At 34.2% G+C, this 26,445-nt stretch overlaps 1 protein-coding gene across 2 annotated transcripts in view; it reads left to right on the top strand.

Moving 5' to 3' along the window:
* The window catches only part of LOC139487087 (interferon-induced very large GTPase 1-like), a 113,958-nt gene that overhangs the window by 65,659 nt on the left and 21,854 nt on the right, over positions 1-26,445 (top strand). For both annotated transcript variants that reach the window (XM_071272092.1, XM_071272093.1), the window contains 2 exons: positions 21,383-21,424; positions 22,530-22,673. In XM_071272092.1, coding sequence (XP_071128193.1) covers positions 21,383-21,424; positions 22,530-22,673 — 186 coding nt within the window. The remainder of the gene's footprint in view (positions 1-21,382; positions 21,425-22,529; positions 22,674-26,445) is intronic.

The following is a 26,445-nucleotide window of genomic DNA, read 5'->3' as shown; positions in this document are numbered from 1 at the left end:
TGAAATTAGTGAAATTTTCAGTTGTTACACAATTTTTTTTCAAGAACGGTGCAGTTTTGTTTGGAATTCTTGGTTGTTTTTAGCACACTTGACCCAACAGTAAAAGTCATTTTTTTCATCACTTGGCACCGGTCGACCGTCGTTCATTATCTTTAAATACATTTTTTACATAAATTTTCACATCTAAAATTACTAGGCTGCATTTAACAAATTCACTAGTAGCCAGATTTTGGTCTGAAACGGTCGTTTTGGTCTGATCAAGTCTTAATCGACTTAATTTACCGCTGGAGAAAAACGTTAAGACCTGTTTAGACACTCAGACACTAAGATATACCGTATTCAGTCAGATTAGTCGTATCAAGATAAACAAGACAGATTCATCTAGCATTCAAATAAGACTTGATTAGATCACGTTCAGATCAAAGGTGAAACACCTGTTTAGTTGTTGTAAGATCGTGTTCAGTTGTGTTAAGATTTTAAATATTTTTAATAACACGGGCGACACTTTATCTGTTTTTATCAGGGGTTACTCCCCCTTTGTAAATAAAATCTGGGATGATATTCTTTTGTGGTCTTTTAATATGAATGTATTTCTATTTCTTTAAATAAAGTATGCAAACTTTAAAAACAATTCATTCATTTCCGATAGATTCTTAAAACATTTCATTGGTTATATGAGAAAAGATTAATTGTTGTAACCGGAAAATTTGTCATAAAAACTTTGCAGTCATGCTTTCTGACATAAAGTATTCCTTTGTGTATGCATTCCGCCTCTAAAGATATAATGATCAGTATTAAATATATCTCAAAGATGTTCTTTAACATTTTTTGTTTCTAATGTAGAGTAATAGTTCTTATCTATATTTGGTCAAGAAACGTATATTTTAAGTTTATAATTTACTTTATATTTTAAAATTTTACACAGATGACAGATACTTGGTGAAAGTTATTTACATTTTAATAAACGGATTATTTAAGCTGTCAACCGAAACGAATGATCATAAACTAACTAAATAATTACCCATTCGTGGACGTATGATGAATGAAGTTCCATGTTTTATCTTTTATATAAAATGTATAAGGTTAAACCGGGTTAAATTATTACGTTTACAAATAAAACATTATTTTTTTTTTAAATAAATGCAACAACAATATAAGCGTATTTTAAAAAATTAATTGACAGTTTATATTGACCATTATATACATATAAAGACCGATATCGATAACTCCCTTGAAATTTTTTTTATCGTCATTTTTTTTAGCACGAACTAAATACAGGAGTAAATCATGTCATAGAAAAAATATCAAACAACGTTAGTTAAGACACGATTGATAAAATCTAATGTACGGTTTATATTTCAGTTTCGTATCAGATTTTTTTAGGCACCAGTGTTACTACTCATTTCGAAAAACAGTGAGACTCTTACTTGCTATTTCGGAATTGACCAAAAATCTATAAAATAACGTAGCGAAATGAGGGTACTTATAGATTAGACTTTTGTTTTCTATTTTAATTGTTTTCAACTGTTATTTTAGGGACCGTTATAGCTTGCTGTTCGATGAGGACCAAAGCTCCGTGTTCAGGCCGTTCTTTTGACCTCTAATTAAATTATACCATGTGACTTGATGGAGAGTTGTTTCATTGGCACACATCCCACATCTTCTTATTTATATTAACCGGGAGCAGTTTATAACATTTTCATTCAGATAAAACAAAAATATATAAATTCAGTGAATCAAATGAATTTGTAGCATATTGTTACATTCAAAAGTATTTCATTTTGATTGATAGTATACATTATTTGTATTGCATTGGTCCACAAATAATGTCCAGTGTCAAATATTACACATCTATGTTTTATTTTATTGCAGATTATTTAGTACAGATATATTCTTAATCTTTAACAATTTACAAATATAATTTGAAAGTGTTTTTTATGCACATGGTAGATGAAACCTGTATGATCTAACTTTTTCAAAGGTCTGTGAAATATTGAAAATAGTACGTTCCGGAAAACACAAGTCGCTATATAAAATGCTTGTAAAATTCCGTTACATGTGGTACGCTCATATTTAAATACCTTCCTGTTTATTAAAAAAGAAAGTGAAAACAACAGTTATTGAAATTCACCTGAAAAAGATTTAACGAATAGTTTAACTAATTTTTCAAATATCGAATACACAAATAAATCTCTAATTTATCCACGCTTGCAATTTGTTTTTACCGACAGGTGTCTGCTGGTATTCGATTGGACATCAGTATCAATGTAGGCGTAACAACCTATCATATTTATCTAATCAGCTGTCTTGTATGCGATGACATACGGTCCACTTAGTCTGAGACAACGTTATAGTAGTCTCAGACCTGAGACAACGTTATAGTAGTCTCAGACCTAGTTTAGTTTTTTTTATAATGAATTATAAATTGATTGCAATAAAAACTAGATTTGCCATTGCGAGCAATAGCGGATGGCACCCTTCCCCCATTGCCCGGCCAGCGGCAGCCATTTAGAAAATTTTTTGCTGTTTCCATGGGAACGGCGGCCATTTTGAAAATTCCAAACTCAAAAGTCAAGTTTACATTTGTTATAAGTTTCATTTAATTTAAAGCATTTTGAAAATTTGAAGTTTTTCATATTTTTGCTGTTTCCATGGTAACGGCGGCCATTTTGAATATTCCAAAGTCAATCCCCCGCTGCAATTTTTTCCCTCCATAATCATATACCATCATATACCATTTAATGTCTCTAGAAGAAATTCAACATTGATGTTCTGGAATGTTCTGTGAAAATTCAAAGTTTTGACCTTTTTGCATTGTTTCCATGGTAACAACAGATATTTGGAAAATTCCAACGCCAAATTCCACATCTTCCAATGTTGCTCATCGTTACTGTGAAGTTTCATAAAGTTTTGAGCATTTTGATATTTTTGAAATTTTTGATGTAGTTTCCATGGCAACATAGTAGTTCCAATGAGTTCCAAAATCATCCAACACATTGATATAGTGGGCACCTACATTGTATTAAAATATAATGATTCTGAGTTATAGCATATCCAAACAGTTCACAAAAACAAAAAACTGGATTTTTCCACATTTATTCCGTTTCCATGGTAACGGCAGCCATCTTAAACAATTCCATGCTTCATGCTCAACTTGACATGGGGGTCCTCACTATAGTAGAGTTCCATCAATATTGGTTCATTGGATTTCGAGAAATCCCCTGGACAAAATGTGTTGCAAGAAAAATAATAATAACTAGATTTGCCATTGCAAGCAATAGCTGATGGCACCCTTCCCCCATTGCCAGGCGAGCGGCAGCCATTTTGAAAATTCCAAAGTCAAAGAGTGCATCTACACATACAAATAATAATTTTTGTAAAGTTTCATATAATTTGAAGCATTTTGAAATTTTCGACATTTTTGCTGTTTCCATGGTTACGGCGGCCATTTTGAAAATTCCAAAATCAAAAGTCAACTCTGCTTATGCCATTGACCATTCCTGTAAAGTTTCATCCAGTTTGCAGCATTTTTATTTTTTTTGAAATTTTTTGACCTTTTAGCATTGTTTCCATGGTAACAACAGATATTTTGGAAATTCCAACTCCAAATGCCACATCTTCCAATGTTGCTCATCGTTACTGTGAAGTTTCCGAAAGTTTGGAGCATTTTGAGAATTTTGAAATTTATGGTGTAGTTTCCATGGCAACATAGTAGTTCTAATGAGTGCCAAAATCATCCAACACCTGTATATAGTGGGCACCTACATGGTATTAAAATGTAATGATTCTGAGATAAAGCATATCCAAACAGTTCACCAAAACCCAAAACTTGATTTTTTCACATTTTTTTCGTTTCCATGGTAACGGTAGCCATCTTGAACCATTCCATGTTTCCTGCAACTTTGCAAATGGGGGTCCTTAATATAGTGAAGTTCCATCCACTTTGGTCCTTTGGATTTCGAGAAATCGCCTGGACAAAATGTGTGGAAGAAAAATAATAAAAACTAGATTTGTAATTGCTAGCAATAACGGATGGCACCCTCGTCCCCCCATTGCCAGGCGAGCGGCAGCCATTTTTGGAAATTTCAAAGTCAAAGAAGGCATCTACTCTGCAAGTTATCATTTTTGCAAAATTTCATTAAGTTTGAAGCATTTTGAAATTTTGGACAATTTTGCTGTTTCCATGGTTACGGCGGCCATTTTGGAAATTCCAACTTCAAAATGCAACTCCGCACATGTCAGTCACTATTCCTGTAAAGTTTCATCCAGTTTGCAACACTTAATTTTTTTTGGAAATTTTGAACATTTGTGCTGCAACCATGGTGACAGTAGATAATTCCAAAATTCTAAAAGCGTACATCTCATTGCCACATGTCATGTTATATATCAATACAGTTTCATTGACTTTGGTGCACTACTCTCTGAGAAAATGCTGATTTTATGCATTTTTCCATAGGGTCAATGCAAAACTTGACCCCAGTTTACATGACAACGGCGGCCAATTTGAACTATCCATATATTGTCTTGACATCTTGGCATACTGGAGAACATTTTCATAAAGTTTCATCCAGTTGGATGTTATAACGAAAAAGTTAGAATTTTTGATATTTTAGCTGTTTCCATGGTAACGGCAGCCATTTGAAAATTCCAAAGTCAAACTGGAAATCAGCACTTGCCAGTTACCATTCCTGAGGAGTTTCTGCCAGTTTGAAACACTTTGATTTTTTTCGCATTTGTGCTGTTTCCATGGAAACGGCGGCCATTTTTTACCATCCCATAGCAAGGTGCACAACTTCACATGGGGGTCCTCATTATGGAAGAGTTCCATCAACATTGGTCCATTGGATTCCAAGAACTCGCGCGGACAAAAGTTGTGCAAGAAAAATAATAAGAAAACTAGATTTGTAATTGCTAGCAATAACGGATGGCACCCTCGTCCCCCTATTGCCAGGCGAGCGGCAGCCATTTTGGAAATTCTAAAGTCAAAGAGTGCATCTACACCTGGAAGTTATCATTTTTGCAAAGTTTCAGTAAGTTTGGAGCATTTTGAAATTTTGGACAATTTTGCTGTTTCCATGGTTACGGCGGCCATTTTGGAAATTCCAACTTCAAAATGCAACTCCGCACATGTCAGTCACTATTCCTGTAAAGTTTCATCCAGTTTGCAGCACTTAATTTTTTTTGGAAATTTTGAACATTTGTGCTGCAACCATGGTTACAGTAGATAATTCCAAAATTCTAAAAGCAGACATCTCATTGCCACATGTCATGTTATATATCAATACAGTTTCATTTACTTTGGTGCACTACTCTCTGAGAAAATGCTGATTTTATGCATTTTTCCATAGGGTCAATGCAAAACTTGGCCCTAGTTTCCATGACAACGGCGGCCATTTTTAACTATCCAAATATTGTTTTGACATCTTGGCGTACTGGGTCACATTTTCATAAAGTTTCATCCAGCTGGATGTTATAATGAAAGAGTTAGAATTTTTGATATTCGATCTGTTTCCATGGTAACGGCAGCCATTTTGGAAATTCCAAAGTCAAACTGCAAATCATCTCATGCCAGTTACCATTCCTGTGGAGTTTCTTCCAGTTTGGAACACTTTGAATATAATCGGATTTTTGCAGTTTCCATGGAAACGGCAGCCATCTTGACCATTCCAAAGTCAGGTGCACAACTTCATATGCTGGTCCACATAATGGTATAGTTCCATCAACATTGGTCCATACAATTCCGAGAAACTGTGTGGACAAAAAGTGTTGAAGAAGAATAATAACTAGATTTGCCATTGCAAGCAATAGCGGATGGCACCCTTTCCCCATTGCCAGGCCAGTGGCAGCCATTTAGAAAATATTTGCTGTTTCCATGGCAACGGCGGCCATTTTGAAAATTCGTAACTCAAAAGTTAAGTCTACATAAGCTAGGCAACATTTGTTATAAGTTTCATTAAATTTAAAGCATATTGAAGTTTTTCATAATTTTGCTGTTCCCATGGTAACGGCGGCCATTTTGAATATTCCAAAGTCAAACCCCCGCTGCAATTTTTTCCCTCCATAATCATATATACCATCATATACCATTTAATGTCTCTAGAATAAATTTAACATTGATGTTCTGGAATGTTCTGTGAAAATTCAAAGTTTTGACCTTTTTGCATTATTTCCATGGTAACAACAGATATTTTGGAAATTCCAAAGCCAAATTCCACATCTTCCAATGTTGCTCATCGTTAATGTGAAGTTTCATCAAGTTTTGAGCATTTTGATATTTTTGAAATTTTTGGTGTTGTTTCCATGGCAACATAGTAGTTCCAATGAGTGTCAAAATCATCCAATACCTGTATATAGTGGGCACCTACATTGTATTAAAATATAATGTTTCTAAGTTCAAGTCTATCCAAACAGTTCGAGAAAACAAAAAACTGGATTTTTTTACATTTTTTTAGTTTCCATGGTAACGGTAGCCATCATGCACATGTCAAAGTCCACTGCACAACTTATCATGGTGGTCCTTATTATAGTAGAGTTTAACCAACATTGGTCCATTGGATTCCGAGAAATAAGCTGGACAAAATCGGTGGAAGAAAAATAATAAGAAAAAAAAGAAACGTAGAATAACAATACGTCACCCCAACTCCGTTGAGGGTGCCATAAAAACTAGAATTGCCATTGCAAGCAATAGCGGATGTCACCCTGGTCCACCAATTGCCACTAAACAGCAGCAGTGGTAACGGCAGCCATTTTGGAAATTCCAAAGTTGAAAGCCGCATCTAGATTAACAAGTTATTTCTGTAACGTTTCATACAGATTTGAAGAATTTTCAAAATTTTGCTTTTTTTGCACAGTTTCCATGGCAACATTTGAAAATTCCAAAGTCATACTGCTGTTTTATATTGTGCTCGCCATAATATAATACCATTTTATAACATTTAATGGTCGTAGATTTACTTTAACACCAATGTTCTAGAATGTTCTATTACATTATTACATTCTTTCTGTTTCCTTGACAACGGCAGCCATGTTGGATATGCCAACCCTCGACTGCACTTCTGCACATGGCCTTTATCATTTTGGTAAAGTTCCATAACAATTGGTCCATCCTATTCTCAGAAATAGTCTGGACAAAAAAGTGTGGAATAATAATAAAAAAAAGAATCGTACAATAACAATATGTCACCCGACCTCAGTCAGGGTGACATAACTAGATTTGTAATTGCTAGCAATAACGGATGGCACCCTCGTCCCCCTATTGCCAGGCGAGCGGCAGCCATTTTGAAAATTTCAAAGTCAAAGAGTGCATCTACACATGCAAGTCATCATTTTTGCAAAATTTCATTAAGTTTGAAGCATTTTGAAAATTTTGATATTTTTGCTGTTTCCATGGTTACGGCGGCCATTTTGGAAATTCCAACTTCAAAATGGAACTCCGCACATGTCAGTCACTATTCCTGTAAAGTTTCATCCAGTTTGCAGCACTTAATTTTTTTTGGAAATTTTGAACATTTGTGCTGCAACCATGGTTACAGTAGATAATTCCAAAATTCTAAAAGCGTACGTCTCATTGCCACATGTCATGTTATATATCAATACAGTTTCATTTACTTTGGTGCACTACTCTCTGAGAAAATGCTGATTTTATGCATTTTTCCATAGGGTCAATGCAAAACTGGGCCCCAGTTTCCATGACAACGGCGGCCATTTTGAACTATCCAAATATTGTCTTGACATCTTGGCATACTGGAGAACATTTTCATAAAGTTTCATCCAGCTGGATCTTATAACGAAAGAGTTAGAATTTTTGATATTTTAGCTGTTTCCATGGTAACGGCAGCCATTTTGAAAATTCCAAAGTCAAACTGGAAATCAGGAGATGCCAGTTAACATTCCTGTGGAGTTTCTTCCAGTTTGGAACACTTTGATTTTTTTCGCATTTGTGATGTTTCCATGGAAACGGCGGCCATCTTTTACCATTCCATAGCAAGGTGCACAACTTCAAATGGGGTTCCTCAGTATAGTTGAGTTCCATAAACATTGGTCCGTTCAATTCCGAGAACTCGCGCGGACAAAATGTGTGGAAGAAAAATAAAAATAACTAGATTTGCCATTGCAAGCAATAGCGGATGGCACCCTTTCCCCATTGCCAGGCCAGCGGCAGCCATTTAAAATATTTTTGCTGTTTCCATGGCAACAGCGGCCATTTTGAAAATTCGAAACTCAAAAGTTAGGTCTACATAAGCTAGGCAAAATGTGTTATAAGTTTCATTAAATTTAAAGCATTTTGAAGTTTTTCATAATTTTGCTGTTCCCATGGTAACGGCGGCCATTTTGAATATTCCAAAAGTGCAATTTTTCCCCTCCATAATCATATATACCATCATATACCATTTAATGTCTCTAGAATACATTTAACATTGATGTTCTGGAATGTTCTGTGAAAATTCAAAGTTTGACCTTTTTGCATTATTTCCATGGTTACAACAGATATTTTTGAAATTCCAACGCCAAATTCCACATCTTCCAATGTTGCTCATCGTTACTGTGAAGTTTCAAAAAATTTGGAGCATTTCCATATTTTGGAAATTTTTGGTGTAGTTTCCATGGCAACATAGTAGTTCCAATGAGTGCCAAAATCACCCAACACCTGTATATAGTGGGCACCTCCATTGTATTCAAATATAATGATTCTGAGTTAAAGCATATCCAAACAGTTCACCAAAAACAAAAACTGGATTTTTTCACATTTGTTCTGTTTCCATGGAAACGGCAGCCATCTTGAACCATTCCATGCTTCCTGCAACTCTGCACATGGGGGTCCTTAATATAGTAAAGTTCCATCAACTTTGGTACTTTAGATTTAGAGAAATCGCCTGGACAAAATGTGTTGCAAGAAAAATAATAATAAGAAAAAAAAGAAACGTAGAATAACAATACGTCACCCCAACTCCGTTGAGGGTGCCATAATAAGAAAAAAAAGAAACGTAGAATAACAATATGTCACCCCAACATCCGTTGAGGGTGCCATAACTAGATTTGTAATTGCTAGCAATAACGGATGGCACCCTCGTCCCCCTATTGCCAGGCGAGCGGCAGCCATTTTGAAAATTCCAAAGTCAAAGAACGTTTTCAGACATGTTTATCAACATTGTTGTAAAATTTCATCTCGTTTGGAGCATTTTGAAATTTTTTAAATTTTTGCTGTTTCCATGGTAACAGTTACTATTTCCAAAATTCTAAAGACAGGTGCCACTTTGGGACATGCCACGTAATATATCAATAAAGTTTTAATAGATTTGATCTTATATTCCTTTAGAAAATACAGCTTTAATGTATTTTCCCATTGGGCCAATGTTAAACTTTCGCCTTGTTTCTATGACAATGGCGGCCATTTTGGAATTTCTAAATATTGTCGGTATATCAGGGCATATCAAGGAACATTTCCATAAAGTTTCATCTAGTTGGGTCTTACAATGAAAGAGTTGGAATTTTGATTTTTTTTTACATTTTTACCGTTTCCATGGAAACGGGGGCCATCTTGGACCATTCCATAGCAAGATGCACAACTTCACATGGGGGTCCTTATTATAGTAGAGTTCCATCATCATTGACCCAATAGATTCTGAGAACTAGCGTGGACAAAAAGTGTGGAAGAAGATTAATAAAAACTAGAATTGCTATTGCAAGCAATAGCGGATGTCACCCTTCCCCCTATTGCCACTAAGCGGCAGCCATTTCAAACTTGTTTAACAGTAAATGCAAAAATATGCATGGCTATTCATCTTTTTGTAAATTTTCAGTATATTCAGAGCATTTTAAAGTATTTCACATTTATACCGTTTCCATGGCAACGGCAGCCATTTTGAAAATTTCAGAGTCAAAAGTCTCATCTTAACTTGTCAGTTACCAATAATATCAAATTTCATTAAGTTAAACCCATTTTGAGAATTTTTGACATTTTTGCAGTTTCCATGGCAACCGTGGCCATTTTGGAAATTCCAACTTCAAAAGTCATATCTAGACTTGACAGTTAACAATCATATCAAGTTTCATCAATTTTGAAGCATTCTGAAATTTTTGCTCCTGTATCCATGGTAACATAGTAGTTCCAATGATTATCAAAATCATTCAAAACCTGTATATAGTGGACAACTATATTGCATAAAAATTTGAAGATTTTAAGTTCAAGCATACCAAAGTTATTCACCAAACCCGGAAGTTTTTGGAGCATTTTGACCTTTTTGCATTGTTTCCATGGAAACGGCAGACATTTTGGAAATTCCAACGCCAAATTCCACATCTACCAAAGTTGCTCATCGTTATGCTAAAGTTTCAAAAAAATTGGAGCATTTCCATATTTTTGAAATTTTTGGTGTAGTTTCCATGGCAACATAGCAGCTCCAAAATGTGCCAAAATCATCCAAAACCAGTATATAGTGGGCACCTACATTGTATTAAAATCTAAAGATTTTAAGCTTAACCATTCTCAAATAATTCAAGGAACTCCAAAATTATATTTTTTCACCATTTTTCCGTTTCCATGGTGATGGCAGCCATTTTTTAGTTCCAAAGTTGCACAGACTCTGGGGAGTCAGGGTTCCTTGTTACAGTGCACCATCATTTGGATTGGTACTTTTGGCTCTGAGAAAGCGGGCGGACAAAATTAGGTGGAAGTATAATAATAATAATAATACAGAAAAAGAAACAGAGGAAAAGCAATATGTCACCCGACATTGTCGATCGGGTGACATAATAATAAGAAAAACTAGATTTGCCATTGCAAGCAATAGCGGATGGCACCCTTCCCCCATTGCCAGGCGAACGGCAGCCATTTTGAAAATTCCAAAGTCAAAGAGTGCATCTACACATGCCAATTGTCAATTTTGTAAAGTTTCATTAAGTTTGGAGAACTTTGAAATTTTTGATATTTTTGCTGTTTCGATGGTTACGGCGGCCATTTTGAAAATTCCAACTCCAAAATGCAACTCTGCTTATGCTAGTTACTATTCCTGTAAAGTTTTATCCAGTTTGCAGCATTTACATTTTTTTTGGAAATTTTTGACCTTTTTGCATTGTTTCCATGGTAACAACAGACATTTTGGAAATTCCAACGCCAAATTCTTCATCTACCAATGTTGCTCATCATTACTAAGAAGTTTTATTAAGTTTGGAGCATTTTCATCTTTTTGAAATTTTTGGTGTAGTTTCCATGGCAACATAGTAGTTCCAATGATTGCCAAAATCATCCAAAAGTAGAATATGCTGGGCACCTACATTGTATTAAAAAATAATGATTCTAAGTGTAAGCATGTCCAAATAATTCACCAAAACAAAAAACAAGACTTTTTCACATTTGTTCCGTTTCCATGGTAACGGCAGCCATCTTGCACATTCCAAAGTCAGGTGCACAACTTCACATGGTGGTCAACATTATAGCATAGTTCCACCAAGTTTGGTCCAAGTAATTCTGAGAAAAAGCTTGGACAAAAAAGTGTGGAAGAATAAAAATAAAAACTAGATTTGCCATTGCAAGCAATAGCGGATGGCACCCTTCCCCTATTGCCAGGTGAGCGGCAGCCATTTTGAAAATTCCAAAGTCAAAGATTGCATCTACAGATGTGTATTAACATTGTTGTAACGTTTCATTAATTTTGGAGCATTTTGAAATTTTTGAAATTTTTGCTATTTCCATGGTAACGGGTACCATTTCTAAAATTCCAAAGACAGGTGCCACTTTGCCATGTTACATATCAATAAAGTTTCATTGGGATTGATGCTATATTCTTCAAGAAAATGCATCTTTAATGTATTTTCCCATAGGGCCAATGTTAAACTTTCGCCCTGTTTCCATGACAATGGCGGCCATTTTGGATTTTTCTTATATTGTCACAACATCTAGGCATACCAAGGAACATTACAACTAAGTTTCATCCAGGTAGGTCTTATAATGAAAGATTTAAAATTTACATTTTTTTTCACATTTGATCAGTTTCCATGGCAACGGCGGCCATTTTTTACCATTCCAATGTCTCGTGCACAACTTAACATGGCGGTTCATATTATGGTATAGTTCCATCAACATTGGTCTGCCCAATTCTGAGAAATAGTATGGACAAAATGTGTGGAAGAATAAAAATAACTAGAATTGCCATTGCAAGCAATAGCGGATGTCACCCTTCCCCTATTGCCACTAAGCGGCAGCAATTTGAAAACATTTTAACAGTAAATGCAGATCAACGTATTGCGATATATCTTTCTGTAAATTTTCAGGACATTTTGAGTATTGTCAAAAGTTTTACATTTCTTCTGTTTCCATGGCAACGGCAGCCATTTTGAAAATTTCAAAGTCAAAAGCCTCATCATTACTTGTCAGTTAACAATAATATCAAGTTTTATTAAGTTGAAAGCAATTTGAGAATTTTTGACTTTTTTGCAGTTTCCATGGCAACGGTGGCCATTTTGGAAATTCCAAAGTCAAAAGTCTCATCCAGACTTGGCAGTCAACAATAATATTAAGTTTCATCAATTTTGGAGCATTTTGAAATTTTTGAAGTATTTGATCCTGTATCCATGGTAACAGAGTAGTTCCAATGATTGTCATAATCATTCAAAACCTGTATATAGTGGACAACTATATTGTATAAAAATTTGATGATTTTAAGTTCAAGCATACCAAAGTTATTCACCAAACCCTGAAGTTTTTGGAGCATTTTGACCTTTCTGCATTGTTTCCATGGAAACGGCAGAGATTTTGGAAATTCCAACGCCAAATTCCACATCTACCAAAGTTGCTTATCGTTATGCTAGAATTTCAAAAAATTTGGAGCATTTTCATATTTTTGAAATTTTTGGTGTAGTATCCATGGCAACATAGCAGTTCCAATGATTGCCAAAATCATCCCAAAGCAGTATATAGTGGGCACCTACATTGTATTAAAATCTAAAGATTTTAAGGTTAAGCATTCTCAAACAATTCACCTAACTCCAAAATTATATTTTTTCACCATTTTTCCGTTTCCATGGTGATGGCAGCCATTTTTTTAGTGCCAATATTGAAAAGCAACAGGAAAGTCAGGGTTCCTTGTTCTAGTGCACCATCATTCAGATTGGTTCCTTTGGCTCTGAGAAAGCGAGCGGACAAAATTAGGTGGAAGAAAAATAATAATAATAATACGGAAAAAGAAACAGAGGAAAAGCAATATGTCACCCGACATTGTCGATCGGGTGACATAATAACTAGAATTGCTATTGCAAGCAATAGCGGATGTCACCCTTCCCCCCATTGCCACTAAGCGGCAGCCATTTCAAAAACTTTTAACAGTGAATGCACATATTTGCATGGCTATACATTTTTCTGTAAATTTTCAGTACATTTAGATCATTTTTAAAAACATAACATTTTTGCTGTTTCCATGGCAACGACAGCCATTTTGAAATTTTCTAAGTCAAAAGTCTCATCTATACATGCCAGTTTACAATAATATTAAGTTTCATTAAGTTTGGAGCATTTTGAAAATATTTGACATTTTTGCAGTTTCCATGGCAACGGTAGCCATTTTGGAAATTCCAACTTCAAAAGTCTGATGCAGACTTGACAGTCAACAATCATAGTAAGTTTCATCAATTTTGAAGCATTTTGAAATTTTTGAAATTTTTGACATTTTGGCTGGTTTCTATGGTTACACAGACCATTCCAAATTTCTAATGGCAGATACCACATTGGTACATGGGAGGGAACATACCATCAGAGTTTCAATGGATTTGACCTACCCTTTTAAGAAAGTAAATGCCACTTTTAGGTGTTTTTTGGACCATTTTGACCTGTTTTGCATTGTTTCCATGGTAACGGCAGACATTTTCACAATTCCAACGCCAAATTCCACATCTTACAATGTTGCTCATCGTTTCTGTGAAGTTTTATTAAATTTGGAGCATTTCCATATTTTGGAAATTTTTGGTGTGGTATCCATGGCAACATAGCAGTTCCAATGATTGCCAAAATCATCCCAAAGCAGTATATAGTGGGCACCTACATTGTATTAAAATCTAAAGATTTTAAGCTTAAGCATTCTCAAACAATTCCCTTAACTCTAAAATTATATTTTTTCACCATTTTTTCGTTTCCATGGTGATGGCAGCCATTTTTTTAGTTCCAATACCGGAAAGAAACAGGAAAGTCAGGGTTCCTTGTTATAGTGCACTATCATTCAGATTGGTTCCTTTGGCTCTGAGAAAACTGCCGGACAAAATTAGGTGGAAGAAAAATAATAATAATAATAATAATAATAATAATAGGGAAAAAGAAACAGAGGAAAAGCAATATGTCACCCGACTTTGTCGATCGGGTGACATAATAATAATAAAAAGAAAAAAAAGAAACGAACAATAACAATATGTCACCCCAACTCCGTTGAGGGTGCCATAAAAAGAAACGTAGAATAACAATACGTCACCCCAACTCCGTTGAGGGTGCCATAACTAGATTTGCCATTGCAAGCAATAGCGGATGGCACCCTTTCCCCATTGCCAGGCCAGCGGCAGCCATTTAGAACATGTTTGCTGTTTCCATGGCAACGGCGGCCATTTTGAAAATTCGAAACTTAAAAGTTAAGTCTACATAAGGTAGGCAATATGTGTTATAAGTTTCATTAAATTTAAAGCATTTTGAAGTTTTTCATAATTTTGCTGTTCCCATGGTAACGGCGGCCATTTTGAATATTCCAAAGTCAAACCCCCGCTGCAATTTTTTCCCTCCATAATCATATATACCATCATATACCATTTAATGTCTCTAGAATAAATTTAACATTGATGTTCTGGAATGTTCTGTGAAAATTCAAAGTTTTGACCTATTTGCATTGTTTTCATGGTAACAACAGATATTTTGGAAATTCCAACGCCAAATTCCACATCTTCCAATGTCGCTCATCGTTACTGTGAAGTTTCATTAAGTTTGGAACATTTTGAGATTTTTGAAATTTTTGGAGTAGTTTCCATGGCAACATAGTAGTTCCAATGAGTGCCAAAATCATCCAACACCTGTATATAGTGGGCACCTACATTGTATCAAAATATAATGATTCCGAGTTAAAGCATATCCTAACAGTTCACCAAAACAAAACACTAGATTTTTTCACATTTGTTTCGTTTCCATGGCAACGGCAGCCATCTTGATGGTGCCATACTCCACTGCACTATAGAATGTGGTGGTCTACATTATGGTATAGTTCCATCAATATTGTTCAAGCCAATTCTGAGAAATAGTATGGACAAAAAAGTGTGGAAGAATAAATATAACTAGATTTGTAATTGCTAGCAATAACGGATGGCACCCTCGTACCTCCATTGCCAGGCGAGCGACAGCCATTTTGGAAATTCCAAAGTCAAAGAGTGCGTCTACACCTGCAGGTTATCATTTTTGCAAAATTTCATTAAGTTTTGAGCATTTTGAAATTTTGGACAATTTTGCTGTTTCCATGGTTACGGCGGCCATTTTGGAAATTCCAACTTCAAAATGCAACTCCGCACATGACAGTCACTATTCCTGTAAAGTTTCATCCAGTTTGCAGCACATAATTTTTTTTGGAAATTTTGAACATTTGTGCTGCAACCATAGTTACAGTAGATAATTCCAAAATTCTAAAAGCAGACATCTCATTGCCACATGTCATGTTATATATCAATACAGTTTCATTAACTTTGGTGCACTACTCTCTGAGAAAATGCAGATTTTATGCATTTTTCCATAGGGTCAATGCAAAACTTGGCCCTAGTTTCCGTGACAACGGCGGCCATTTTGAACTATCAAAATATTGTCTTGACATCTTGGCATACTGGAGAACATTTTCATAAAGTTTCATGTCTCTAGAATAAATTTAACATTGATGTTCTGGAATGTTCTGTGAAAATTCAAAGTTTTGACCTTTTTGCATTGTTTCCATGGTAACAACAGATATTTTGGAAATTCCAACGCCAAATTCAACATCTTCCAATGTTGCTCATCGTTACTGTGAAGTTTCATGAAGTTTGGAGCATTTTGATATTTTTGAAATTTTTGGTGTAGTTTCCATGGCAACATAGTAGTTCCAATGAGTGCCAAAATCATCCAACACCTGTATATGGCCGGCACCTACATTGTATCAAAATATAATGTTTCTGAGTGAAAGCATTTCCAAACAGTTCACCAAAAGAAAAAACTGGATTTTTTCACATTTGTTCTGTTTCCATGGAAACGGTAGCCATCTTGAACCATTCCATGCTTACTGCAACTCTGCATTTGGGGGTCCTTACTATAGTAGAGTTCCATCAACATTGGTCCATTGGATTTCGAGAAATCACCTGGACAAAATTTGTTGCAAGAAGAAAAATAAGAAAAAAAAGAAACGTAGAATAACAATATGTCACCCCAACTCCGTTGAGGGTGCCATAATAATAAGACAAAAAGAAACGAACAATAACAATATGTCATCCCAACTCCGTTGAGGGTGCCATAATAAGGAAAAAAAGAAACGTACAATAACAATACGTCACCCAAACTCCGTTGAGGGTGCCATAAAAAAGAAACGTAGAATAACAGTATGTCACCCCAACTCCGTTGAGGGTGCCATAACTAGATTTGTAATTGCTAGCAATAACGGATGGCACCCTTCCCCCATTGCCAGGCGAGTGGCAGCCATTTTGAAAATTGCAAAGTCAAAGAGCGCTTCTACACATGTTTATTGAGATTATTGTAAAATTTCATCACGTTTGGAGCATTTTGAAATTTTTGAAATTTTAGCTGTTTCCATGGTAACAGTTACCATTTCCAAAATTTTAAATGCAGGTGCAACTTTGGGACATGCCATGTTACATATCTATAAAGTTTCATTGGGATTGATGCTGTATTCTTCAAGAAAATGTAGCTTTTATGTGTTTTTCCATATGGTCAATGTTAAACTTTCGCCCTGTTTCCATGACAATGGCGGCCATTTTGGAACCTCTTGATATTGCATGCACATCTAGGCATATCAAATAACACTTCCACAAAGTTTCATTCACTTGGGTCTTATAATGAGGAATTTTGAATTTTGAAAATTTTTCACATTTTTGCAGTTTCCATGACAACGGCAGCCATCAATTGGGAAGTTTAAATGTGGGACAATTGGAAATTGTTTTGATAGTGATCATTTTGTTTTTATAGAGTATAACAGTTAATTAAAGCGGCGCGGGACGTTTGCGCTTTTTCATAGGACATTTGCGCTTTTTATTTTGGACACTTGCGCTTCAAATCATAGGACATTTGCGCTTTTTAAAAATGACATTTGCTCATTTTTACATTGGACATTTGCGCTTTTGCAATGCTTGGTATGTATCACTTCCCTCCTCTTTTATACCGGCTTTGGACCGGCAGGTTTGACCTGGCAGAGTAAAAGTAATATGATTTAAAGTTTAAAAATCTTTTCATAGTACATTTCAAAGTAAATTGATTTCATATGTTTAAAAGCTTATATATACATTCTAAAGACATAAAACACGTACAGTCATCACAGGTCAGTTTTCGCTAAATATCTGATGTCTAAAGAGTGAAAATATTTAACTCTTGTTATCTGTTCTCACTGGTTTAATGTCCATATTTCAAATACAAAAATCCAAGTTTCTCTTTCTCAGTTTTTGACTGGGGTGCCTGTTTACCAATATAACGAATCTTAATGTAATTCACCGACTGTTGTTTAGTGATACTCTTCAAAAAGATTAACATAGCAGGATGAATAATTATAATTTGTACAATGCAAAAATATAAGTTATAACATGTACAAAAGTACCTCATACATGTTATATCATGTACAAAATATTGCTTAAAAATGGTTTTGACTTCTACAATATTGGAAAATGAAAATATGTTTCTATTATCACAACACATGCCATTAACCCCAATAACATTTTCATCATTTTTTGTTATTGTCCATTCATATTTATTAATATCTAAAATTTTGTACAGGTTAAAACCATTTTTTAGCTATATTTTGTACAAGTTATAACAGGTACGGGGTCATTTTGTACATGTTATAACTTGTATTTACCATTGTACAAATTATAACATGTACACTATTTTTGTACATGTTATAACCTGTACAAAATTGCAATTTGTACACGAAATATACATGTAGCCGCACAGTAATTCAGTTATATTTTTTTTATATAAGGAGGGACTGTAATACAAATGACAGCAATATTGGAAAACAATGACCGCAAAATTTTGTTTGCATCAAAATATAGTGCCAGCATGTCATCTTTAAGTTCAAAATATTGAATTGTAAACAAATATCAGTAGTTTTCATATCTCAGACTGACCCGTTAAACAAAACTTTTTGACGCATCAACCAAAACTGACCATATTTGTTCTTTTTTTATGTCAGTTTATATAGTTGCTAAGTAATTCAGTTATAATTTAATGTCAAGGAGGACTGTAATGTACATATTACAACAATATTGGAAAGCAATAACCACAAAATTATGTTCGCCTCAATTTGTAGTGCCAGTATGTCCTCTTTTAATTCAAAATATTGAATCGTACGAAAATATCAGTAGTTCATACCTCAGACTGACTCGTTTAACAAAACTCTTGACCGCATCAACCAACACTGACCATATTTGCTATTTTTTTATGTAAATCTTATAGTCACATGGTAAATCAGTAATTTTTATTTGTAAGGATGGATTGTATAATACAAATGACAGCAATATTGGAAAACAATGACCACAAATATTTTGACCGCATCAACTAAAACTGACCATATTTGCTATTTATATATATATATACAACTCGTCTAAACATCAACCTAACAATGTTAGATCTGTAAATTTGCTTTCGCAAATTTTTTGTTCTTCCCTCGCCGGGATCCGAACCCATGCTACTGTGATATCGTGACACCAAATCGCCTGCACTGCAGCCGTCCCGCTAGACCACACGACCACCTGGGCTCTACAAAAATAAAGCTTTCAGTGGCCGTGTGTTACCTTTCCTCGTCAGTTTTAATCTAGCGGCGTACTACAGTACATGATATATAAGGCATGGAGATGTTATTGTTACAGATCAGCTCAATTATCTATAGTATGTACATCTATATAGCTGCTCAGTAATTCAGTTATAATGTCATTGTAAATCAATAATATTTCTATGTCAGGACGGATTGTATGATAAAGATGACACCAATTTTGGAAAACAATGACTACCATGGGTACAAAATTAAGAGTGCCATTATTTCCTCTCTGTATTCATAATAATGAACCGTCACTAAAGTTAAACAAAACTATTTAACAGTAGCACCCAACACTCACATGACTGATTTGTATACTTTACAATGAAAAGTGTAACAGGATCCGTACTGTATATCAATGTGTACGTCGTGTTTAGTTATAAAAACAAGCGGATAAGTAGAAAAATGTATGCAAACTAAAATTGTATGTTCAGATTGTAAACAAAGCATACTCAACACTTTTGATGGATGAAAATAAAAACATACAGTAAATGCCAGCTACCAACGACACCGATTTGAGACATTAACCAACGACAACTAATGTTTTATAAGCTTCGATTCTGACCTGTTACACACACTGAATGCAGGGGCGGATTTAGGCGGGGGCGTGGCGGGCGTGCGCCCCCCTAAAATTTGCAAAGCATGGGTTGTCCGGACGTAATAAAGTATCCGACGAAAGCTAATGTCGTCGCATTCAATCTGTTTTAACTTTCAAACAAGTATTACTATATAAAACAGTAATTTAACAGAATCATTTAACGTGATTACTAATCAACTGACCTTTTGTTTATTTAAGTTCTATAAACATGTTACACTTCAAAGGAAGGTGTCAAACGCGGTACTGCGTTTGGTGACATGCAAATATCATAGGCTTTTAGCAGTAAGAATAAAACAATTGTGACATTGTAGTTGCAGTTTTAATAAACTATTTCTTTGATAATCGAAGTTCAAAAACATCCCTACATCACTTTCCCACGAAGAAGGTGGAAGTGCCCTACCCGCTATTTGGGTAACCGGTTGGTTATTTCAAAATGGCACGACCAAGAAAGCAGTCAAAGTTAGATTCTTTCTTAAGGAAAGATAAAGATTATGGTTCAAGCGAGAGGTTAGTTTGTTAATTTGACTCATTATTTAATATGTCCGTGACAATATATGATTCTCACTTGCAACATGTTAATTTTGCCGAAGCATGCATAAATGGTCAAGGCCCAAACCCGCAGGTACTACCGTATTACATGGGATCCCGAGAAAACAAGCAATATGAATTTTTTAAGGATCTCATTTTGATTTTAGTGGTTAGCGGCCATTTTGTTTTGTTTTACAGTATGTAAAAAGTCTAGCACGACCTCCGAAAATAGAACAAAAATAAAAACACGTATTATGAATTGACAAATAAATTGTTCCAGTAATAATTTTCGTTTTCAATATCTTATATTGGTCAGATGAGCTATCGTTATTTGCTTCGTCTCACTTTTTTTATATGGAGAATCAGTTTGTGTACTCAGAATTGTTTCTATTCTACTTTTGTTCAGTCCCGTACTCTGGTAAATATATAGAGGTAGTCAATTTACAGAAACTAATAGATTTTTTGTTAATTATGGTTAATGTAGATTGTCATTTAAATTATGCGGTTTTAGATTGAAACTTTAATTTCTCGCTCATTTTACCCCAAATGTTTCTCGCCACACTTCGCTTGGCAAGATATCTATCTACATTGCACCCACTCTAGAAGAATATTTCAATAACTTTGATCATTTTAACCTCAAAATTTTTTTATTCTGCGCCCCTTCTTAACGTCAAATCCTGTATCCTCCCCTGGAATATATCGCAATTTTAATGACAAACGTTAAGAATAATAGCTATAAAAAAACCCCAATAAAATCAACATGGATAGTATCTAACTTTACAGATTCTATCTATAATAAACACCAACAGTTATCGAATTTAAAACGCACACTTAGAAAGAATTTGAGGTGTATGGATAGTTGCATATACAGTTCAGAAAATAAAATGTATCTTTATATGTTTTTTCTAAGATTTGGGAAGCCCTGTTAATTTTGTCCGCAGCAGCACACTAAAGAAAACTGGTGAAAAGTTAAATGATCTCATTTACGATGAATTACTCAAGGAATATCTTGATCCATTTAAACTTTGTTCTTTTATTTTGCTCATATTGCAACCACAGAATGCAATTTTTTTTTTCTCTAAGAAAATGCATCAGAAAATTGATCTAAATGAACATTTGGTGCATTTGTTTTTTGCAGTATAACATTCGGATTTTTAAGGATTACATAATCAGGTTTGCATTTTGTTTGTTTTTTTGTTGTTGTATCTTATCATACGTATTTATCTTATTTCAATTTCAGTCCTGATTATTTCAGTTTTATCTTCAATCACCTTTATTATCAGTAAGTATTATCTAAAACCTTGAATCGACGATATACATTATGAATACATGTATTCCAATAGCTTGAATCTGTTCTCATGTTAAAAACAAATATTTGTGTACTAAATCCTCACAACTATACTTTTGATAAACGGAAAAGAAACGATAAAAACAACAGAAAGACAAACAGTGTGCAAAACATTACAAAGACAACTGATGACTGAGCAACACGAAAACCGGGGGTACTTCAGAAAAGGACTCAGATTTTGGTCTATATGTTGCATCTGTCGTGCTGCTGACATAAGTAAAATATCCGGTGATAAGTTTAATTTGGTAGATCGCATTTGAGGTACAGATGACGGGATTATGGTTAACAAAATTGGAACATATTTGCTGTCTTGGAGAGAGATATTCCATAACCATGATAACGGTCACGTGATTCGTAGTGGCGTACATTCACTTTTCGAAGGGATGTGATCAATAATTGGGAACAGACAGAAGAAGAAGGAAAATTTTGGAAACTCGAATCTATCTGTCGCATGTAAAACATATATATCCAATTAACAAACGCAAAAGATCTCTCAAGATTCAAATATGAAGTACAAGTTGAAAATTATAATTTTACATCTGACACAGAAGCATTACATACAGTGTGCGCAAAAGAAAGATAAGTTTACAATTTGGTTATACCAGTCTGTCCAAATGAAATAAATTATTCTGCAATTATTTTTAAATATACATAATATTACATGTAACAGTGGATGCAGACTTTCATGTTTACTTTTAAAAATTGTGACTTGGATGGAGAGTTGTATCATTGACACTCATACCACATCTTCTTATATCTATTCAATTAACTATACAAATAGAAACTTTGTTTATAGGATCATAAGATGTTTACACATCCTATAATGTGACCAGCGGTACAAAAAAAATTTAAAATACGACTAGTATTGATCAAGCGTGCGACAAAATTCACAGAAGGCGATAATTTTGTATTTGATAATTTTTTTTTAGCGTAGACACGAATATTATCATTTTCATGATTCTGTTCACAGCTAATGTATACTAGAAATATGATGAAGTAGATCGTACCGAACAAAAATCAATGATGTTTAATTTTGCAGAAACAGTTCCTCAAGATGAAGCAATAAAACAAGGAAACACAGGCCTTTTGATTGAAGATGCACGGTTGCCATTCGCTAATAGAAAAGGCAACTCAGACGATGATAAACCGATCTCAAACAGTATTGGAACTACAGTGGTTAAACGTAAATTATTTTATGATACCTATTTTGTTTAAATGATCATTCCTTCGTAAATTCGAAATCTTTCCTTACTTATCGGTCCATAATTAAGAAAAGTAAACATATTTATAAATATAAATCAACATGCCGACATCATATACGTTCAGGTAATTCACATTCAATATTTTAGGGTTATATTTTTACCAAGCACAAACATGACAACATTCACCTAAAAAACTAACGAGGCCTTTAAACAGACTTATTCGGAAAGGATATAGTTACGATACTGGTATCAGGTCATTAAGGATTGCATATTTTGGTATTAATATTGATTCACTCAAAGGGTCTTTGCATCAAAAATAAGCACATTTATTATAAAACTAGTAATGGCATGATACAGGTTATTTTCATCTCGTATGTTTTATGATGGTATGATACTAAACCCCTAACGGGAGAGATTGTACTTAATTTTTATATGATGAAGACATACTCTTTCGATCAGTATAATTGATGTCTGGTGCTGGCATGTCAGTAACTGCTTGTGGTACTTTGTTAATTTATGTATCTTTGTCATTTTGCTTAGTTTCTTTTGTTACTTTTTCTGACATCGGACTCGGACTTCTTTTAAACTGAGTTTTACTGTGCGCATTGCTATGTGTTTCTTTATTCTTCATAAGAAGTATAGGGGAGGGTTTATTATCTCACAAAACATGTTTGAATCAGCCATATTGTGGCGCCTGTCCCAAGTCAGGAGCCTCTGGCCTTTGTGTGTCTTTTAATGTTTTCTTTGAATTATAGTTCAATTATAAAATTTTGAGTTTAGTGTGACGTCCATTATCACTGAACTAGTGGACAATTTTATATAGGGGCCAGCTGAGGACACCTGCGGGTGAGTGATTTTCTTGCTGCGTTGAAGACCAATTGGTGGCCTCATACTGCTGTCTGCTCTGTGGTCGATTTAACGTCTCTATGACATATTCCCTATTTCGATTTTCAATTTTATATACTGAATGTTTTTATATCCTGCCGTCTAAAATACTTTCAGATCATCATCATGATCATATGTTATTAGTAAAGTTGATACGGAATATTTCTCAATCTTATATGTTTGACTTTACAGCGGTAAGCTGTAACAACGTTAAAGTTTAAATAAAGATTTTCATTTAGGATATTAACATTTTAGACATTTGTGGAAATTCAAAATAACGTCCACCCTTTGAATTACATTGTTTCAAATCTCAGGAGATTTTTTAATTAATTCTGTAGATCAAAACATTGAGAGATGTAAAGTTATTACGTCTAAGAACTAAGTAACGTATCTAAATTCATATCCTATTTTAGGAAAAGATAAATCTTTTTCATTGGTAATAAATACTATCATTAACTAGATAGCTTATCTCAATCAGACAACATTTAGATGGATTCAACGAACAGTTGGAAGTCCCATGAAAACCAACTGCCCCGTCTTACCTTCCTGATACTTTATTCATTAGAGACTGACTTAGTACGGACGATTTTTGCAGGAAAAAAACAAGCCATCATTATTTTATTTCACGTACTGTTATTAAGATAAAGTTAATTAAAAGTATGACGATTTATTTGAACGCATCCATCTAATCGATCTTGAAACTTTTCTTATATTGACTAATTTATATAAATGAGAGTGATTTAAAAACCAAACAAACAAGATGATTTGGTCTTCCAATTTGGAATGTTACATTCATATATAATTCATAATAACATTTCAGCACCACCTGCATATACCATATATTATTTCCAGTTGATAAGCTGTTTTAGAGTTTACTTTAAAAAAAATGTATCATCATTTTCTTTAAAGATTGTTTATAATAGAAATAAAACAATTGAACAGAGAGTTTCTGTTATGAAATTATCTGTTTTGCCTTTTGTTTGTATTCTTAGTATGTATCTTGAAGATTAAGGATGTTTAAGGATGATTGTGTGTTTATGTCAAATGATCGGTTATATCACAAAAATAAAAGAAGATTTAATCAAGTGCGATGTGATACACATTTGAATACATAAATCTGAGTTCAAGAGGATTGCAGATATTAAACTGAACAATTGAAAATGCAGTGTAACCTTTAATTAACAATTTAAAATGGTATTTCTACTATATGTTTATTCTGGACTGGAGGTTCTTTGGGTATCACCAGCCTATTGAGTAAGTGCAAAGAAATTAGCACAAATTTGGAGTTTTTTTTTAATTTGTAAGATTTAGGGATGTTATATTGTTATTTATTAGCAGATAAAATTCCTTTTGTTGTCATCATCCTTTAAATAATACTTTATCTAATATGCGTAAGCACTGGTGTCTTATCGAAGATGCCTCTTCTTTCAAAGACATTTTCCATCACCTCCTGTTATTGCCTATCACAGACCACAAAAACTGAAATACATACTTGCCACATATAAAGTAAAGAAACAAGAGACTTCTAAAGGTGGATGCTTGTTTCTGAATCTTTAATATTATTTCATTTGTATAATATCGTTTAATATTGATTTATCTGAATAAATATTGTTTACACTTAAGGTGGGTGTTACAAACAATGCAGAATATGCAATTGTAAGTGCATTAAGTCGTCAACACTGACCACTCGTACAGCAGCACAGTAACAAAGCAGCGATACACCATTTATATATGTTACATATAATTGCATAACGGATAATTATATTTATATTCTTACTGATGGAGCTTGCAAGCTGCAGTGTGATTGCGAAACAGAAACTTAATTCTACATCAGACTTAACTATCACCGGTATTTTTATGTAACTGTTCAATTTCGAGACACTTTTTAAGAACATGGCATACTTCTGGTTTTTACTTGGTTGGCTGCACGCGCCTGATGAAGCTAATTTGTAAAGTGAAATATTGCGTGAATAACATATAAAATATGGCCGTGTTCACACCTAACGCTGTGTACAGTAAACATGTTTACATTTGGTTTAATTTAATGTACACTATACACATTGTTTAGCTACCTGTAGATAAGATGTGTTCATACTTGTAAACTATATCTATAATACTAAAATAACGAGGTCCAATTTGTCAGCCGAGGGATGTGTTCACACTTGTAAACTATATCTATCATACTAAAATAATGAGGTCCAATTTGTCAGCCGTCATCGGGTAAAAACGACAAATCAAAGAATTCAACTTTATATTCAACTAATACAGGACTATGGTGTAGATTAAAAATTACACCACATAATTAATATTGCCAATAATTAACAAGTTCCGGGTCGATTCCGATTCCGATACCAATAATTATAGTATATTCACCTGTTACCTATTACCTTATCTGTACGTTCCGCATCTGACAGGCGCACCACCAAACGGTGTATTAAGGATTTTGCTATATACACGGGTCATAATCACAGGGTTGACACTACTAAACTCAATCATTGTCAAATTGTTCCCTATTGTAGTATTTTAATCAGTAAGACTTTCTAAGATAACAATACGAATACTAAAAATCTGGACTTAAAATAAGGCGTATAGGTACAGTTTTCAATTTGTTAGCGGGCATGACGTAAAACAGCAAATAAAAGAATTAAACTCCATTCCAGGACCTTTTGTTTTCCATATAATTAATATTACCAATAATTGAAAAGTTCCAGGTCGACGGGTTCAAACAGAAAGATTTTGAAAGCAGAGAAAACTGTGTATCTTATAATCGCCATGACTTTATCATGTTTATCAGATGAAAATATCAATACTTAAATAAGGCTTACACATAGTTATATACTTTAAATCAGTCATGGACCTGCGATATCA

Source organism: Mytilus edulis, chromosome 8 (assembly GCF_963676685.1).
Source record: "Mytilus edulis chromosome 8, xbMytEdul2.2, whole genome shotgun sequence".
Taxonomy (NCBI): Eukaryota; Metazoa; Mollusca; class Bivalvia; order Mytilida; family Mytilidae; genus Mytilus; species Mytilus edulis.
This window is presented reverse-complemented; position numbering and strand designations above follow the sequence as displayed.